This window comes from Mobula birostris, chromosome 23, assembly GCF_030028105.1.
Source record: "Mobula birostris isolate sMobBir1 chromosome 23, sMobBir1.hap1, whole genome shotgun sequence".
Lineage (NCBI taxonomy): Eukaryota > Metazoa > Chordata > Chondrichthyes > Myliobatiformes > Myliobatidae > Mobula > Mobula birostris.
In genome coordinates, this window is record NC_092392.1 from 49,994,922 (window position 1) to 50,014,426 (window position 19,505).

Below are 19,505 nucleotides of genomic sequence, written 5' to 3' on the forward strand. Positions count from 1 at the left end.
GAGGATGGAGAGCAGGCAAGGAGTTACAGTGAGAGGGACAGAAGGAGAAAAAAGAGAGAGGAAAAAAACAAAAAAATAAAGGATAGGGTAAGAATGGGAGGAGGGGCATTAACGGAAGTTAGAGAAGTCAATTCTCATGCCATCAGATTGGAGGCTAACCAGACGGAATATAAGGTGTTGTTCCTCCAACCTGAGTGTGGCTTCATCTTGACAGTAGAGGAGGCCGTGGATAGACATATCGGAATGGGAATGGGATGTGGAATTAAAATGTGTGGCCACCAGGAGATCCTGTTTTCTCTGGCGGACAGAGCGTAGGTGTTCAACATTGGCTTAGCGGAAGAAGCCAGAGGGTAATAGCAGATATTGCCGCAGGGTTCAGGTGCTGAATCTGTTGTTGTTTGTCATCTATATTAATGATTTCGTTGATAATAAGGTAAACCAGAGCAGCAAATTTGCAGATGACACCAAGATTGGGGATCAGCCAACTTGCGGATGGCACCAAGTGAGAAAGGCTATCAAAACTTGCAACAGGATCTGGACCAGCTGGAAAATGGGCTGAAAAATTTACTTTGGGCAACTGTGAGCTGTAACATTTTGGGAGGACAAACCAGAGAAGGAAATACACAGTGAACTGTAGGGCACTGAGGAGTGCGGAAGAACAAAGGGATCTGGGAATACACATCCATAATTTCTTGAAAGTGGATCACAGGTGATCGGGTTGTAATGGGAGCTTTTGCACATTGACCTTCATAAGCAAAGTGTGAAGCACAGATGTAGGGAATTTACATTAATGTTGTACAAGATGTTGGTAAGACCAAATTTGGAATGTAGTATGCAGTTCTGTTCACCTACCAGCAGGAAAAATATCAATAAGATTGAGGGAGTACAAAGAAAATTTACATCGATGTTGACAGAACTTGATAATCTGAGCTGCAGGCAAAGCCTGAATAGGTTAGAATATTTTTCACTGGAGTGTAGGACAATGAGGAAAGACTTGACAGAGGTATATAAAATTATGACGGGTATATATAGGGCAGACTTTTCCACTGACGTTGGGTGAGACTAGAGCTAGAAGTCATGGGTTAAGGGTGAAAGGTGAAATGTTTAAGGGGAACATGAGGGGGAAGTTCTTGACTCAGAGGGTGGTGAGAGTGTAAAATGAGCTGCCAGCAGAAATGGGCGATGCAGTTTTGGGAGGGGTGTGGAGGAGTATGGTCCAGGTGTAGGTCCTTGGGACTAGGCAGAATAACAGCTTGTCACAGACTAGATACTTCTGTGCTGTAATGCTTTTTGACTCTATGTGACCAGAGCTGAAAACACGACAGCAACATTGGATCTTTGATTTTCCAATCTTCACTCCTTGACTATGGTTTCATTGCATCTCTCCTTAATAATGAAATCAGACTCTGCCACAGAAATTAATTTTATGATGTTATAGAAGAATAATTCGAATGTGCGGCATGTCAGTCAGCAACATAATTTATTTTTGGGTCACACACAGGGCACTGTTGAGTTATCTTGAAGATGGGAAGCTTGAATTGGGCTTTGACAATTTCTGCCCTCACCTGAAGTTGTACACCACCTACACAGATAATATGGAGCACGCTCTCAAAGTCCTGCAGGTAATGCAACCATGATGATCCGTGGTAACTATGATTGCAATGATTAAACAGCACGTACAATCCTTAAATTTGTTGTTCATCCCTCAGTAGTCTGACGGGAAGAGGAAGATGCTGTTTAACTGAAATCAATCTTTTTAAAGAAAGGCTAATTGTTCAATGAAGTTTGTCCCCTTTCTAATTAAATGTGGCATGTGATACAATCATCATAATGTAGTCTTTGCCTTTCAATGTGCATGTTCTTCGCATCTTTGCTCATTAGAGTCGTTGTTGTCATCTTATGGCGAAACTTGCTCTTTCCATAATGATTCTAATTTTATTTGGACTAGTCGCTCAGCTTTCCTTCACCTCTTTTGTTATGAGGGCACTATTTTGTTCCTTCAAAGGTTGAAGGAGTAAAAGCATCGAGCCACCTCTTTGACAGTTCCCAACCTATGTACTTATTTATCTCTTTGAGACCCTGAGTCAGAGAGAGATATCAGTGTCTTAATTAAGAAGAAGGATGTGACCATGGTAAATTGACTGATTTCATTGATTAAGGACTAGCTGTACAAGTAACATTGATTTTAACAGTGGGTCTACATAAATGTAATTGTTGGAACATGGGGCTGCATAATTAGGACGATGTGACAAAGAATGGTAGTTTTGTCCTTTTCAACCTTCAGTATCATCCCTGTGCATAATAATGTGCCCCTGTGCAATTAGTTTAAATTGAAAAATGTTATGAAATACCTTCCCAGGGTGTGAAAGTAATACACTTTATGAGCATCTAATGTTCCTTTAATTAATGTGCATCTCATGTGTTCTGTTTTAGGGACAAATAAAGAAAAATAAACAATTTGCACGATTTAAAAAGCTCCAAGAGTCTCGACCAGAATTCCAAGGGCTGACATTAGAAGATTTGCTTCCACTGCCTTGTAAACGTATTCATCAGTAAGTAGTAATTGTAATCTTTTCCCAATTAGTTTTTTTCAGCACAAATTCGCACAAGCTCTTAAGTTATTTGCTAATGTTTAAAAGCTAGACCATAAAAATTTGTGAATTTAATCTCCTGGTGGCAAATGAATTGAAGCTAGTCTTAACTCTCATTTATCTGGCCATTAGGGGCTGTGCAGATGAAATCACACTGACCCAGATGAATCTAGTTGATTGATTTTGAATTATTCACTCTTCTGCTTATGTGTTTCCTGGTCTTGTTGGCTATATTTTAACACCTTTAGTCACAAATGACATATGATCTTGAGTTATTGCCTGATTTCTAATTTCATGACTCGTTGTATACATCAAACATATCGTGGTCCGTACTTAACTTTCATTACAGAAAGTGTTTACGTCAATCTCCAGTACTGGTGCCCTAATAATCCTAAATAGTACCTTTTGGTAAGCAATTTGAAGTGTGTTATTGGAAGATGGTACTGTAAATGTGTGTGCTTCATCTTGACAACAATTAATTCTGTGACAATGCTTTGCCTAGTGCTATAGATTTTTCACCTGGGATGGGATTTCAGTGCCTGTGCACATTTCTGCCCATCTCCAGCTGCCTTTGTGAAGATGGCAGTCAGGCACAATATTGTGACGGTCATCCATCTTGAATCCACAGGAGAGCTATGTTGAATGTTTTATGTCAGGTTGCTGTGTGTTGTGGAGGTGATCATATCCCATGCATCATGATCCTTTTCTTAATAGATGGCAGTGACCATAGGCTTGCACAATTCTATTGGAGGAACATTGCTGAGTTACTAGAGTTAGTCCTGTGGTACTGATGGTAGAGAGAAAACAATGGCTCTATCTCTCTTCTTTCTTGAGTGCTCTATCTTTATTTTAATTTCTTCCCCCTCTCATTCTTCTGGCCTCCCATATTTCCCTTCTCATTGGCTCTTTTCCATGTCCCTGGTCCTCTTTCCCACTCCCATACTTGTTCTAAATCATGGCCGTAGAACCATCTGTCACATCGTAAATTGCAATGCACATCGCATGAATCTTGCGGTAAGATGGTGGTGTGTTTGATCACAGCGGCTTCTACGGGGTCAACCAAAAGTCTTATTGTCCCTTTTTAAACATATTTTTTACAATTGCCAGACCCTGCTGGAGATTAAGAACTTAAAGAACCGCAGGTCTACCCTGTCAGTGAGTTGCTTGTTGGCAGAGAAACTGAAGGAGCTGGACTTGGTGCAGATTGTGCTCCTGACTGCGTACCAAGGAACGTGCAATCCAACAGTGAGTGATCATGGTAGTTGCTTTCCTTGTGATTGAGACCCTGTTGGACGTTGTTAATGTGGATTGCTGCAAGTCTGATTCGCTGATTTATTGGCGGTTGGCAGGGGAGCTGTGTGGCCTCAGTCAGAGCGAGGACTGGGCCCGAAGCTGCAGTATCACCTGTTTACTGCTGCCCAGAAGAACAGCGTCGGAGTAGGTGCACACCACCGGAGGCAGTATGGGGTGGTGTCCAGGCTGGAGTCAGTGCTGCACTCCAGCGTTCGCTTGGCGGAAGGCAAGCTGTGTTGTGCTTGAATGCGGATTTCTGCAACATTCATGGACTTGGGGTTTTGGACTGTTATTTTTTGTGTAACTGTATTTTACTGATATCTTATATGTACGTGCTATATGTGCTTTGTGCTGTGTGTGACTGTTGGTACTGTGTTTTGCACCTTGGCCAGAGCATAATGCTGTTTCGTTTGTATTCATGTATGTTTGAGTGACAATTAGACTTGAGCTATGAAGCATTTCAGAAAGGCACAATATGAATGCAGTTTGTCCCTTTCTTGGAATGCAATTGCACCTTTATGAAAAGTGAGAACCACCTCGGCCCACTGGGATATTTCAATTGTCCAATGGGTCTGGGTCTCTTTCAAGAATCTAAACTTCCTCTCAAATCTCGTGCCCTATCTTCAATGCTTCAGGGTCAATACCCAACTCACTGAGTTTCTTTTTTGTAATTTACAGATTGACTAGGGTCGTTAACTTTGGTTACTAATTTCATTGTTGCTGTTTAACGAGGAGATATCAATCTGATGATACAAAAGTAGGTGGGTAGGCAAGTTGAGAGGAGGACAGAGAGGCCTGCAAGAGGATCTTGACAGGTTAACTGAGTGAGCAAGAATTTGGCAAATATAATGAGGGAAGAGGTGAGGTTAAAAACTTTGGAAGGAAAATGAAAGAGCGTGTTATTTTTTAAGTGGAGTAAGATGATGAAAAGTCTCAGGGTGCAGGTCTTTGTTAGTAACATGGAAAGGGTTGAGATTTGGAAATCAGTCAAAGTTTACTGCATACACAGATGCAAAGGTAAACTTAATTTCACAGGTATACATAGAAACATAGAAAACCTACAGCCCAATACAGGCCCTCGGGCCCACAATGCTGTGCTGAACAGGTACTTACTCAGAAATTACCTAAGGTTACCCATAGCCCTCTATTTTTCTAAGCTCCATGTACCTATCCAGGAGTCTCTTAAAAGACCCTATCTTTTAAGAGACTTCCTGATAGGTACATCACCACCATCACCAGCAGCCCATTGATGCAGCATCATATAAGCAGGCATTCACAAGAAAAGCAAATTAAAACCAATTTTTACATGAAAGAACACAGAGCGAAAAAAATGTCCATCGTACTGGAAGATCAGCCACGATGAAATGGCGGAGCAGACTTGATGGGCCAAATGACCTGATTCTGCTCCTATATCTTATGGTCTTAAGATGATAAAGATGGTCAAAGTGTTGCTAAATTGAAGTGGGGTAATAGAGATGTGCCAGTTGGTTCAAGAACTGAATGGTTGAAGGAAGTAGCTGTTCTTGAACCTGGTGGCCTGGCTTCTGAATTGTCTTGTCCAGTGGTAGCCATGAGAAGATGGCATGGCCCAGGTGGCGGGGATCTTTGATAGGAGTATATACCAGGTAACTAAGAAGGCGTATGCAATGTTCATCTATACAATTGCAAAGTAAATGGAGAATAAGAATAAAGTTGTCGTGCAGTTTTACAGAGTGTATGTGAGTCTGCAGTTGGAGGAAAAGTTTTTATCTCCATATTTAAGGCAGATATAGTTGCACTAGAGGCAGCTTAACTATGGTTCTCTAGGTTGATACCTGGGTTGAAGAGGTATATGAGGAAAGGTTGGGCATATACTCATTGGAAAATAGATGAATGAGAGATGAATTTATTGAAACACAAAAGCCTGAAGGATGGGCAGGACAGATGATAAGTCTCCCCTTACAGGGGATATCTGGAAAAAGAGCACATGGTTTCAGATTTTCATGATTTTAGTTTTGCAATACCTTACTGCTTTGTATCGCCTGTAGATTTTAACCAGATTAATGCTGGATTTAATAACCCATTTCCCATTGGCTATTTCATCTCTGTTCATAGCATCTCACTTTTTCATCTTGTCAAATTTCAAGATTTACTGTCTTGGTCCATGGGGAAATGTTGATATTCTAGTTAAGAGGGTGTTGTTTCTTTGGGGGGGATGGTGACAATATCCATTAGATTTTGTATAGTGTCAGTAACAATTTAAAAGCTCACTTGGTGCAACACTCAAACCTCATTATTAGACCACATAAAATGAACACTAGAGCAAGGGTGAATTATAATTTTCAGCAAAAAGCATCCTAAGGCTGAATGTCAATAGAAGTAGGTTTACTCAAAAGTTGTTCCCATCAGGACACTGCCTGATATTTTCAAAAACATGTAAATTAAACTTGGCAAATTGCAGGTGCTTTCGAAGTGTCTCCTAAATCTGCAACATCTCCACCTGAGTGGATGGTGGCGGCAATGGGATGAGTAATTCTGCACCACAGGTGTGGAGAGAGGAACAGAGGAGAGTTGTTAGAGAAATTAGTGTTGATGCCATCAGACTGGCAAGATGAAAATGAGGTGTTGTTCTAACCTGCATCAAGCCTCTAGGCCGTGGACAGAGATGTCCGTGTGGGAATGGTAAGTAGAACTAAGGTAGCTGGCCGCCAGGAGATCCTGCTGTTACAGTGGCCAGACCGAAGGTGCTTGATGAAATGAGCCCCAAGTCGAGGATTGGGAGATCAGACGTCGTGGCTGTAAAGGTCCTGTTTCTGTGCGGCAATGTTCTCAGTTCTATCTCCTGCATTCAGAGCGCACAGTGATGTGACTAATCCTTTGAATCTTGGCAAACTCATGAAGGATCTTACAGTATGATGCAGGTTGGCTGAAATTGCGCATCAGCCACAGAAGAGTTAGGTTTGTTCTATTTCTGCCTTCCTCATCAGGGGACTTGATGCAACCCTGGCTCTACCCTGTATCAGGGAAGGTGGGGTATGCCAGCCTCTCTTCTGCACCTGTCAAATGTGGGCATGCATATGTCTTGAGCCACCACAGTGTTACCATGTTGGTATCCATTGGATTACCTAGCTGTATGGGCTTCAAGCTGATGCCAAGTATTAGCATGCTGCAGATGTGTGAAGTTGGTGGCAGGATGCCAACAGTTTGTCCTCATGTACAACACATGCAGCAGCAGTGACAGAGCTCTGGAATTAATGGCACTCAGAGTGGCTCATTTGTTTTAATGAACTGGCAGAAAGATCCAGTAAAAGGGTCTGAACTCTACCTGATAGCTGGCAGAAAAGATCTTACATTCCTTGCGCTGAAAGCTTTAGGTTTGCTGATTTAGCCCACAGTATCATCATAATTTGTGTCTCTCTTCCATCCCCTCAAACAGAAAGGGTGATTACTTTTGCTGCATTTTCCAGCAATCTGAGCATAGAAAGGTCTCCTCTGAAGAAATAAGCACTAGGTTTTTAAAAAATAACTGACTTCAGTCAATCAGCATATTCCAACTGGGGGATGGGGGGGGATGCAGAAAATTCAGATTTACAAAATATGACATTTGACGTTCAAAACTTACTACATTTTGTTTGCAATCCTGGATGAGAGGCCTTTGATAAACAAGTAAAAAAATGAAAACTAGGATTGCTTAGGTATGTTTAGAATATTGTGCACACTAGGACCCTTTATGTTTCCCCTCTTCTCTCCTTGGTTTCAACAGGCATTTAAACAGGTGGCGCGCATATCAAAGTCTTCTAAAGCAGGGAGCAAGTTAAACTCCAATCGTTCTCGTGTGTCTTAAAAAGTTGGTTATTACTTTTTGTGTTTCTTGCATCAGCTTATTAGTAATCATGAGTATGGATGACTTGAAGATTTCTTTCAGCACTGGAGACTAAAGGAAAGGATGAGAAGACAAGGCCGTCTATTCAGATGCTAGATAGGAGCTTTATGCAAAGGGTGACAGATACCTGGAGTGCGCTGCCAGAGAAAGTGGTGGAATTGCATACAAATTACTAGATATAAGAGACATTTAGACACTTAAACAGGCAAGGGATAGAGAACATCCTAATGTGGGCAAATGTAGATGGGCAAGAATGTCACGTGGGTGTGGTGAGCCAACAGGCCCATTTCCATTCTGTATATCTCTATAACTCATGTTTGTACACTCAGGTCCCGTATAGTGCTGATTCGTTACAACACAGTTCTTCAATTCTTTATTGAAATGTTTAAAAACAACGAAAATTCAGTCTAAACAACACTTAAAACTTCTTCAGAGCAGCTGACATCACAGTAAACATTCAATCAGCCAATGGGAGCGCTTTACGTACACTCTGAGCCAATCTCATATTAGTTCATGCTCTGCCTCCCCCACCTGTGTAAACGTTCTTGCTCCCTCAACAATTTATTCCATTCTTTTAACCCATAATGTCTGGAAAATGTCCATTGGGGGTTGTACATCTAAGATGTCTAGGAAAAGCACTAGCATGGATGCGAAACTGCAAGTGATAGGGTGTTTGGAAGCTGGTGAACATCAGGTTGATGTTGGCGCCTCTTTGAAATTGACTACATCAACGATCAGAATGGTTATAAAATAAAACAGACCAGATAAATGCTTCTGCAATGATGATCTCAAAGTTATCAATGAAGGTGACTCGTTTAAAATGAAAAATAGACTGAATATATAGGTGGATGACCAAGCACAATGAAACATGTCCCTAAGCCAGATGATAACAATGGAGAAGGCAAGAAGCATCTCCAATCATATTCAAGAGAAAGAAGACGATGCGTTGGTAACATTCATTGCCAGCAGAGGTTAGTTTGTACAATCAAACCTATTAAACAGTGCTGTAACCACCATAGTATATGTATCTCTGGTGAAGTGGCTAGTGCAGATAGCAAGAGCTTCGAGAATTGGCAAAAGCAACACATCCTGGGTGAATCTGAGGACAGGGATGGAGAAGAGGAAACGCCAGCAAGAAACCTCAGCACTAGCATCACCATGATCACACAAATCATGGACCATTTCATCGATAATGACCCTGACTGAAGCAAAAAGGCAAAAAGAGGTGTTCTCGACATGATTTCCTGCTACCGAGAACCGTTTCATGGGAGGAAACTCAAGAAAAGGCGGTCAAATCTCGATGCCTACTTGGAGAAGAAGCCAAATTTAGAGGAGGACTCACAGCCTGGTCTCCTGTAAGGTGTAGCCACTATCTGCTTCCCTCCGCTGCTGCCGCGATGTGTTCCTGCTCCACTGATGTGCAGGTTAGGCCTGCTTCTGTGCTGGTTGCTCCATGAAACGCTGCGTACACGTAAAATAATATATCTTGGGTTTGGCTTCTTTTTATTGGGCACACATGGCCATTTATGTCATGTTATAATGACCAGGCAGAGCGCTGATTTACATTGCGCTCCACTTATGAGGAACACATCCACAACATTAAGTGGGGTCTGAGTGTAATGGGTGATGAGTATAGGCTATCTCTGGGATACAAGCGCCTATCTTATGGACCCCCTATATATGAATGAGCTCTCATGATATTTTCATTTTCAGAAGTCTAAAGTATGTACATTTCTTCATTCCTATTCATGCCTAACTACCTAACGAGCTTCTTGTCTTTTAGCAATTGTTCATTCTTATCGGGCTTGTATGCCTTTTACTGCCATTCATTAGAATATTGTGGAGGCATGGTTTAGCATATTAAATGGTTCTTGTGTATTTTCTGATTTACAGATAAAATCGACTATATTATAGACATCTGTAAAAATGGAGCTAATTCATTATCCAGGAATGGCCTGTACCTAGGACACAAGTAGGTCATCTAGTCCCCAGTGCCTGTGGTTCCATTCAATGACCTGACACTCTGTTCTTACCCTGATATCTCTCAATACCTTTGCTTAGCAAAAATCTATGAAGCTTTGATTTGGAATTAGCTCTGATTGAGAATCAATTGTCATTTGCAGAGGAGAATTCCAAACTTCAGCCCTTTGGTTGGAGAAGTTTTCTTGTCTTCATTCCAAAAAGTTCTGGCTGCTATCTTTGGGCTCTGTTAGCTCCTTAGCCCCAGAGTCCCCAACCAGGAGATTGTGTTCACATTAATCTGTCATACAGCACAGAATCTGGACCTTCAACCCACTGAATCTATACTGAAGATCAAGCACCTACTTGTATTAATCCCAATTTACTCTCCCCATCACCTCTACCCAGATTCTGTCAAGTTGGCATTTTTATTGTTTCTAGACCAGATCTATTAGTAAACAGATTGGATTTTGAACTGTTTACTCAAAGGAATTTATGGTGCCGATTAATCTCCTAATCTGCACGTCTTTGGGATGTGGGATGAAACAGGAGGAAACCTACCCAGTCAAAGTTGAAGTGGAGTTTATTATAATATGCACAAGCATCTGTGTGTATAATGCAATGATAAGCGTACTACAGCAACATCACATCAGCATTCACAAAAAACTAAATTAAACACACTGTACACAATTTTTACAATTAGAACAACAATACACGAAGTTCATTTTAGTGCCAAGTGATCAAAGTGGTAAACTGTAGCGATTAGGGTTCTGTTGGTTTGTTCAAGGACCGAGAGGTTGAAGGGATGTAGCTGTTCTTGAACCTAGTGTTGTGGGACTTCAGGCTGCCATGTCTTCTGCCCAATCACAGCTGAGAAAAGATGGAATGGTCCAGATGGTTCTGGTCACCTAACTATAGAAAGGATATCAGTAAGATTGAAAGAGTGCAGAGAAGATTTACTAGGATGTTGCCAGATCTTCAGGAGTTGAGTTACAGGGAAAGATTGAACAGGTTAAGACTTTATTCCTTGGAGCGTAGAAGAATGAGGGGAGATTTGATAGAGGTTTACAAAATTATGAGGGGTAGAGACAGAGTACATGTGAATAGGCTCTTTCCACTTAGATTAGGAGAGAGAAATACAAGAGGACATGGCTTTAGGGTGAAAGGGGAAAGGTTTAAGGGGAACTTCCTCACTCAGAGTGGTGGAAGTGTGGAACGAGCTGCCATCTGACGTGGTAAATGCGGGCTCACTCTTAAGTTTTAAGAATAAATTGGATAGGTACATGGATGGGAGAGGTCTGGAGGGTTATGGACCGGGTGCAGGTCAATGAGACTAGCGGAATAATGTTTCAGCACAGAGTAGAAGGGCTGAATGGCCTGTTTTCTATGCTGTAGTGTTCTATGGTGGGGGTTTTTGATGATAGGTGTTGCCTCCATGAGGCAGTGTCTCCTGTAGGTACTTCTGGTGGTGGGGAGGGATGTGGCCAAGAAATATTGGGCAGAGTCCGCCACTCTCTGCAGTTTCCTATCATCTTGCACGTTCAGGCTAGTGTACCACACCATGATGGAAGCAGTCAGGATACGTTCAACAGTAAACCGGTGGAAAATTTTTAGTGTGAGCAGAATCTCCTTGATCTCCTAAGAAAGTAAAGACGCTTGCGTGCTTTGTTTATGATTGCGCCTATGTTCTGGGTCCGGGTCAGGTCGTCCGATAGGTTAACGCCCAGGAATTTAAATCTGCTGACTCGCTCCACTGCTGATTTTCCCCAACACAAACTGGTATTTTGTTTGCCCTCCTTTCCCTTCCTGAAGTGAACAGTTTCTTCTTTGGTTGTGCTGATGTTGAGCAAGAGGTTGATAATTGCGGCTCAGCTCAACCAGGTGACCTATCTCGCTGCAGTAAGCTGGCTCAGCTCCACTTGTTGTCACCACCAGTCATGGAGCGAAGATGGGAACTCCACACATGTAGTACATTGGGTGGGGTTAGATCTTGGGTAACTGGTCCTGCCAATAGCTCTACAATTAGCGCCTATTTCTGATTTATTTTTTCTCAGAGATTTATTTTTATTTAGAGACACAGCATGATAACAGGCCCTTCTAGCCTAATGAGCCCACGCCACCCAAATTACACTGTAATTAACCTACTAACCTGTACATCTTTGGAGTGTGGGAGGAAACTGGAACACCCGGAGGAAACCCAAGCGGTCACGGGGAAAATGTGCAAACTCCTTACAGAGAGAGGTGGGAATTAAATCTGGGGTCGCTGACTCTGTAAACCGTTCCGCTAACTGATAGGCTGCGCTGTGCCAGATCTTTTCCAATTAATATCTAACAAACTTCGGCTTAAAACTTCCCTTAAGCTGCTAAGCTGGAGAGAATGTAACCCGATTTCCTGTGACCTCACCTTGCAATTTAACTTTTAAAAGTGCAGGTTCCATTCTGGTAGATCTTTGCAGAGCACTCTCCAATACAACTTTATGTTACTTTTGTGCATTTGTGGATTCTTACTATTCATCAGACAAATGCACATGCAATCAATGGTTTGTTTGATATAACATATACTATTTTCCAGGTCAGAAACATATTTTTAATTAAAACTTATTTTACTGTCAAGGTGGAATTCTTTTTTTGTAAACCTTTTGGATTTTAAACTGTTTGCCACATCAAAGGCTTTAACAGATAATAGATCTCAAGTATTCCTTTAGAGTAGCTTTTTATTTAAAAAAAGGAAGTAAGCACTGGACTTGTGAATGACACAACACATTATGTCTCCTGTCATGCTGTATGTAATATGGGATTCTCCCTTAGGCTCAGCCTAGTTGCAACTGGCACCATTCTGCAGTAATTAATCTCCACAGTGATGAAAGCAGCAGGTCTGGGGTAGCTCCTGCTCATGGAAGCATATGCCGGAGCCAGCTGCTGCCACTGTTCAGAGAGGACCAGCATAGTGGAGCACTCTGCATTTGACAGACTCCCACAGTGACAGTCGTGCACCAGTGGTGTATTAGGCCCAAAGGAGTTCAAACTTGCATCCTGCTGCCCTTTATTACCAGAAGATATATATCAGGCAATAATAAAATACACTAATTATATGAGAAGCAAAATGTGGACCAGTTTCTGTTCAGCAGACCTGTATGTCAAGGCTGTAATGTTTTCATTATACTCTTCCTCATGGAATGCCAACAACAGGGCTTGTTGATCCAGTAGAATGTGTGCTAATTAGGTTCCCATTGTGTGCATGCTGAAGAGTGCAAATTTGACTGCACTTGTTTGGCATTATACAAAATTTTTGAAAGTTTTATAGGAGTTATGGATTAAGTAGTATATGTTTTAACAAGTGAATATTTTGCTTCATTGAGTTTATTTATAGCTCTGGTTTTCATTAGGGTGTAAGCCATTGCCAGTATAGTTACAGTTGAATGTACTGTATATTAACTGGTGTTGCTTTGACCATGCCCCAATCTATATTAAATGGGGTGTTGCATTAACAAGCAGCTATCCTTCAAGGGAGACAATTGACCCAAATTCTCTTGAAAAATCTTCATTGATTATTATTGTCACATATACCAAGTGAAAATCTTGTCTCAGGTACCATTCATGTAGACCAGTTCATTTCAACAGTGCATTGGGGTACAAGGTAAAATAATTCTGGATAAAGTGTTCAAGTTACAGGGAAAGCATAGTGCGGGTTGACCATAAGGTGCAAGGTCATAATGAGGTAGATTGAGAGGCCAAAGTTTCATCTTATTGTAGTAGTCAATAGTCTTATAGCAATGGAATTGAAGCTGTCCTTAGGCCTGGTGGTACATGCTTTCAGGTTTGTTTTTCTTCAGTTCAGTGTGAGGAAGAAGAAGAGAGAATGTGTGGAGTGGGTGGTTTCGTTGATATTGGTTTATTATTGTCACATGTACCAGGATATAGTAAAAAGCTCATCTCGCATGCTGTTCATACAGGTCAAATCATTATACAGTGCTGTGAGGTTGAACAAAATAAAACAGTAACAATGCAGAATAAAGTGGACAAGTTACAGAGGAAGTGCAGGTAGACGATAAGGTGCAAGATCACAACAAGGTAGACGTTGAGGTCAGGAGTCCATCTTATTGTACTAGGAGACAATTCTGTAGTTTTACAACAGTGGGCTAGGAGCTGCCCTTGAGCCTGTTGGTATGTACTTCCAAGCTTTTGTATCGTCAGCTCAATGAGAGAGGAGCATAGAGAGAGTGCCCGGGGTTGATGGGGTCTTTAATTATATTACTGCTGGATTTGTCAAAGTGCCCCTGGAAGCATGCTGTTATCAATGAGCTGATGGCAGACCAGACATGTTTGGTCTCGTATACCAAAAATGTTAGAGACAAGAGACTCCGGATGCTGGAATCCAGAGCAACAAACAACTGGCTGGAGGAACTCAGTGGGTCGGGCAGCATTTGTGGGAGGAAAGGAATTGTCGACTGCTTGGGTCGAAACCCTGCATCAGAACAGTTAGTTTGCTCAGAAAAGCATCTATTTGTAGAGCAGAGGTAAGAAGAATTACTGTGATCAAAACTGCAGCAACTTCTCCCACTAAAAGCAGGGAAGTTCTACATGCAACTTAAATCACAGTTGTTTACAGCAATGCAGTCACTGGACCTAATTTGACAGTTGTCGCCGGTTGGTGATTACATTATCAATGTACGCAGCCTTTCGTTATTTCTGGAAATAGTCGTAATCCAGCAAGTTCCTCGGCTTGCTCGCCACTCATTTTTGTTGGCGCTTGGGGCCTAATGAGATCTCATGAAGCATCTTTCTTATTGTGTGCAGAAGTTAAAAAGACTGCTGTCACTTGGCAGTTCATCTATGGAAAGAACAAACAGGCTCTTCTGACAGTGTCCCAACAATAGGAAGGAAATCCTGCAAGAGAAATAAAAAAGAATGCAAGTGGATATTTGAAGAACAGCTTTCTTCCACAACCCCCTTTCTAACACTTCTCCCCATAACAGTGAAATTTCTTTTTGAAGTATACATTTGTTCCCAGTTTACAGAAGGTCCATGAAATGTCGGTTACCTTGTGAATATATTACTCATTCATTCAGTCACTAGCAGACGATGACCACAAATTGTATATTCCCAGTAGTAGTATGTCATTGTGCTTCATTTTAATTAAAACGTGAGCATTGATAAGTAACCTATATCAGAATGTCACATCTTAAACCATAAGTACATTTGTCATTTTTGCTTCTCATTACTGTCAGTTAAGTTTGGTTTGGGGATTCCCTCTGGTAATGTATTTAAAACAATTACTATTTCTTGGACAGTTGTTACAATCTGGAAACTTTCCTTCATGAAAACTTTTTAATCACATGAACAGCGCTTGGGGGAAAAAAAAAGCTGAAGGGTAGGGAGTGAGGTCTTGGACGACTTTGGACTTGACGGGACACGTTCGACCAGACCGCAGCCGCATCGGGTGAGATCGCACTCAGTCTGGAATCAGTCACAAGTCGCTGGGATGGATACAGGGAGCCCACCCCCCCACCCCCGACCACTGACTGTCAGTGCCCCTGTCTCCAGCACTCTAGCCTGGTCAACAGGCTTCCAGTGATGCTGTGAACAATCTCTACAACTTTTAAAGCTTATGGAGGGGAGTACATTGCAGCTAGAATTATTGTCTCTGACTTTCAGAGACATTTTCAAAACTACTACATTTGAAACTGAAGGAATTAAAAATATGAAAAATATTAACAAGTTAGCCAATAATACGTATAATTAAGATCAATAGTTTCTAATTATGTATTATTAATTAAACAAAACCAAAATGATTCTTAAAAGCAACTTGCCTTCCCAGTGCCCTTCAGTCCTCACAGAAATCAGAGTATGGGACCAGGCAGCACTGGGGCAGTTGGCGCTGATATTATGCAGGGTTCTTTGGTATTTCGGAAGCTGGAATCAGCAATTCAAAAAAATACCTCTGCTAGGCAGGATTATTCGCTGGAGGAAAGTGGGCAATCCCAACAAATTCAGAAGTGTAAACAGCTGCACACTGACGGTGGGGAAGTGGGTGTGATGTCAAGTCAAATCTGGATGTGAAGCCAGTTGCGTACACACAGTCCACTGCTACCAATAAATTTTGGCTATTTATGACCATTGAAACCACCTGCACCTTGTGGCAGCCCAACGAGTGAGACTGGAGGAAGTAAGAGAGAGGAATTGAAAGCTTTGGGCTTCACGTCCTGATGAAGGGTCTCAGCCCAAAATGTTGACTGTACTCTTTTTCCCATTGATGCTGCCTGGCCTGCTGAGTTCCACTAGCGTTTCATGTGTGTTGCTTGAATTTCAGCATCTGCAGATGTTCATGTCTTTGGGCTTGATACTATCACTGTTTTATAGTCATAAACTTTATGATGTAAAATGACTGGGCCATTCGGCCCAATTTTTCTGTGCTGACCATGTGTCTATATGAGGTAATCCAATTTCCCTGCATTTGGCCCATGTCCGTCCAAATAGTTCCTATCCTAAGTGCCTAGTAAACCTTGTAATTGTATCTGCCTACAGCTCTTGCTCTGACAGCTCGCTCCATTTACTCACCACCCTCTGTGTGGAAGAAGTTGTCCTCAGGTCCTTTTTAACTGTTTTCCCGTCTCATCTTAAACCTATGCCTCCCAGTTTTAGAATCAGAAGAAGCCCATTCAGTCCATGCAAGCTTGAGCAATCCCATCTATTCTCCTCCTGGAGGAAGGGAAGATGGTGGTGCGACGCAGCGTGCGCGGCCTGTCCGGTGAATGATATCTGTAATCTGTCAAGTAGGGGACTGTGCACAATTCTGATTTGATGGAGACAGACGTGAGAACACAGCGGAACATCTGGAGAAGCTTATGAAATGTCCGCTTCACGGCCGCTGCTACTGTGTGGTCCGGAATCTCCGGAGCAGAAGGCCCCGAATCCTCGGCTTTGCTTGTTTTGGCAGCTGGGGCTAGTCGAAGGCGCTCAGCAGAGGATGGCATTCGGTAGGCTGGTCAGAGGCTTGAAGTTTTCGGACGGACGGACTCGGTGTCGGCTGTGGTTGGCTACTTCCAAGGCATCGGCAGTTGTCGGTGCCTTGGAGGTTTATGGCAGGGAGTTTCTCCCTTTTGCCGCCTGCTATCGAGGACTCGGGAGTCGATCAGGAATTGGGACTTTTTTTTACCGTGCCCATGGTCTGTTCTTCATCAAATTATGGTATTGTTTTGCGCTGCTGTAACTATATGTTATAATTATGTGGTTCTGTCAGTGTTAGTCTTTGGTTTGTCCTGTTTTCTGTGATATCAGTCTGGAGGAACATTGTATCATTTCTTAATGCATGTATGCATTTCTAAATGACAATAAAAGAGGATTGAGTGTTCTCATAATCTAAATTATTTCCCTGTAAGTTCTTCTGTCTTGCATGTCATTAACTCCTAGCACCAACTTACCTTGGGGGTGGGGAGGGGGGGGTTGATTTATAGTCTCTAATTAAATTAACAGCCTGCAAGTCTTTGGGATGTCGGCAGACAGGAGCAAAGCCACACTGTCACAGGGAGAAGGAGCAAACTGTCAAAAATGATCCTAGGATGAGAATTGAACTTGTACCTCTAGAGCTGTAAATCAGCAGCACTCCCTGCTACCCCTCGTGCAACCATGTGCTGACAAGTCCGTTTACCTGGGGTGATAGTGAGTATTGGTATCTCTGGTTGGGGCATTTGATGTGCTGGTGTTCGCTGAGTTTGGCAATTAGCTTACAGAGGTTTCCTCACCAGTCGAGGTGACATCTTCTGTGCAGTTGGTGTTTCTCTCTGGGAGTGCTCGCATTTATATAGGATCCCATTCCCTTGCCTCAGTCCTGATTGGCTACCCTTTCAGTTGACCTGGGAACACAAGCTAGTGGTACAGAGACATGATCCACCATTGCTGTTCTTGGTACATGAAGATTGAGATGGACATCCCTTTAACTAGGACACTGTGGAGGTTCTGGTGCAGTCAAATTCGAAGCAGGCATGAGAATTTTTAGAAGCGTGGTTCTCTCCTGATAACTCGGTAAACAAACATTTCAAAATAGACGCCATCTTTGAACCCCTAAGAGCCAAAGAAACGTGAGCCAGTAGAATTCAAAGATCAACTGAAGGGCTGGCAAATCAAGACCGAGGCAAGCGAATGCGGTCCTTTATATAAACGCAAGCACTCCCAGAGAGAGGCACCAACAACTGCGCACCGAGAATGTCGCCTCGACTGGCGATGAAACGTCTGCAAGCTAATTGCCAAGCTCAGTGGACACTGCAACATCAAAAGTCCATTTATATTTGCTTTGAAAATAATTGTTTTAAAATACATATTTTTATTTCAGATACAAGCATCTGCTGCGAGATTTAATTGGAAAAACCAACCCGGATGATCCAGAGTTCCAGCAACTTGAAAGTAAGTCGCATTTCCCAACTTTGGAATTGTGCAGTTGAAGTTGGTTTTTTTTCCCCTTCTTTATTTTTGGTGAGCTGAGCATGACTGCCAAGCTCAGCATTAGTTGCTAAGGTGTTGGCAAGCTACATTTTTTGAACCCTGCAACTCTACTGGTGAAGCTGCCCCCACGGTGCTGTGGAGTTGGCCTTTGTAGGACCGAGACTTATGATGAAGGAACAGCACTACATTTCCAGGTTGAGGTGGTAGTGGTGCTCCCATGTCTTCCTGGTCATCTTGGGTAGATCTCGCGCGGCTGCTGGAGTAACTACAGTGCATTTTGCAAATGGTGCACATTTCAACCAATGGGTAACCATTGGTGGAGGGCACGAGTATTTGGCAGTTGTTTTTTGTTTATTTGTTGAGATACAGTGAGGAGTAGGCCCTTCCAGTCTTTCAAGCTGCGCTGCCCAGCAATCCCCTGATGTAATCTTAGCCCAATCATGGGACAATTTGCAATAATCAATTAACCTACCAATCGTACATCTCTGGACTGTGGGAGAAAACTGGAGCACCCAGAGAAATCCCATGTGGTCACAGGGAGAACATACAAGCAGGCAGCGAGGGGAATCGAACCCAGGTTGCCTGAACAGTAAAGCGTTGTGCCAAATACTACACTACCATACAAAACACATTGCAAAGCTTCTCCATGTGTGTAATCCTGATAGATGCTTCCATAACTACATCAAAATCAGAATCAAGTTTAGTATCTTATTATTTTTTTGAGGAGGTTTCTAAGAATGATCCTGGGAACGAAAGGGTTTTTTAAATTAATTTTTTAATGTGTTTCTACAATATGGCAGCCCCGCCAAACGTGTGAGATTGAGGTGCGAGCCCCCCCCCCCACCCAACCCCACAAAAGCCCAAGGCCAACCTTATTGTCCCTCACCAAGAAAAACCTCCCGCTAATTGGATGGCACACATTCCAGACCATCCCTCATCTTCAACAATAACCCAAACAGGCTGAGAGCAGAACAAACAGCTCTTACAGAGCTGCTAAATGAAATAACTACAGCATAACAGTAAAGATGTGAACAGTAAAGAAATATAATGGCAGAGGGAGGGGAAGAAATTGTTCCCTAAACATTGAATGTTGGCCTTCAGGCACCTGTATCTCCACTCTGATGGTAGTAATGAAAAGAGGGCCTGTCCTAGATGGTGGGATGAAGGCCACTTTTTTTGAGGCATCAGCTTTTGTCTTCAATGATGGGGATGCTAGCGCCCATGATGAAGCTAGTGCGGACTTAGAAGATTTAAAAGGGAGCTAGTGTAATCAAGGTAGTGCAAAAGGTAAAAAGAAATTAACAGAATGTAGAATATAGTGTCAGAGTTACAATGAATGTGCAGTGTGAGTCAACAAATAA

The 19,505-nt window shown here is 42.3% G+C and overlaps 1 protein-coding gene across 3 annotated transcripts in view; it reads left to right on the plus strand.

Annotated features, from left to right (window-relative positions):
- arhgef39 (Rho guanine nucleotide exchange factor (GEF) 39) overlaps positions 1-19,505 on the plus strand; it is a 92,592-nt gene that overhangs the window by 42,016 nt on the left and 31,071 nt on the right. For all 3 annotated transcript variants that reach the window (XM_072240961.1, XM_072240962.1, XM_072240963.1), the window contains exons 5-7: positions 1,502-1,622; positions 2,434-2,552; positions 18,035-18,105. In XM_072240961.1, coding sequence (XP_072097062.1) covers positions 1,502-1,622; positions 2,434-2,552; positions 18,035-18,105 — 311 coding nt within the window. The remainder of the gene's footprint in view (positions 1-1,501; positions 1,623-2,433; positions 2,553-18,034; positions 18,106-19,505) is intronic.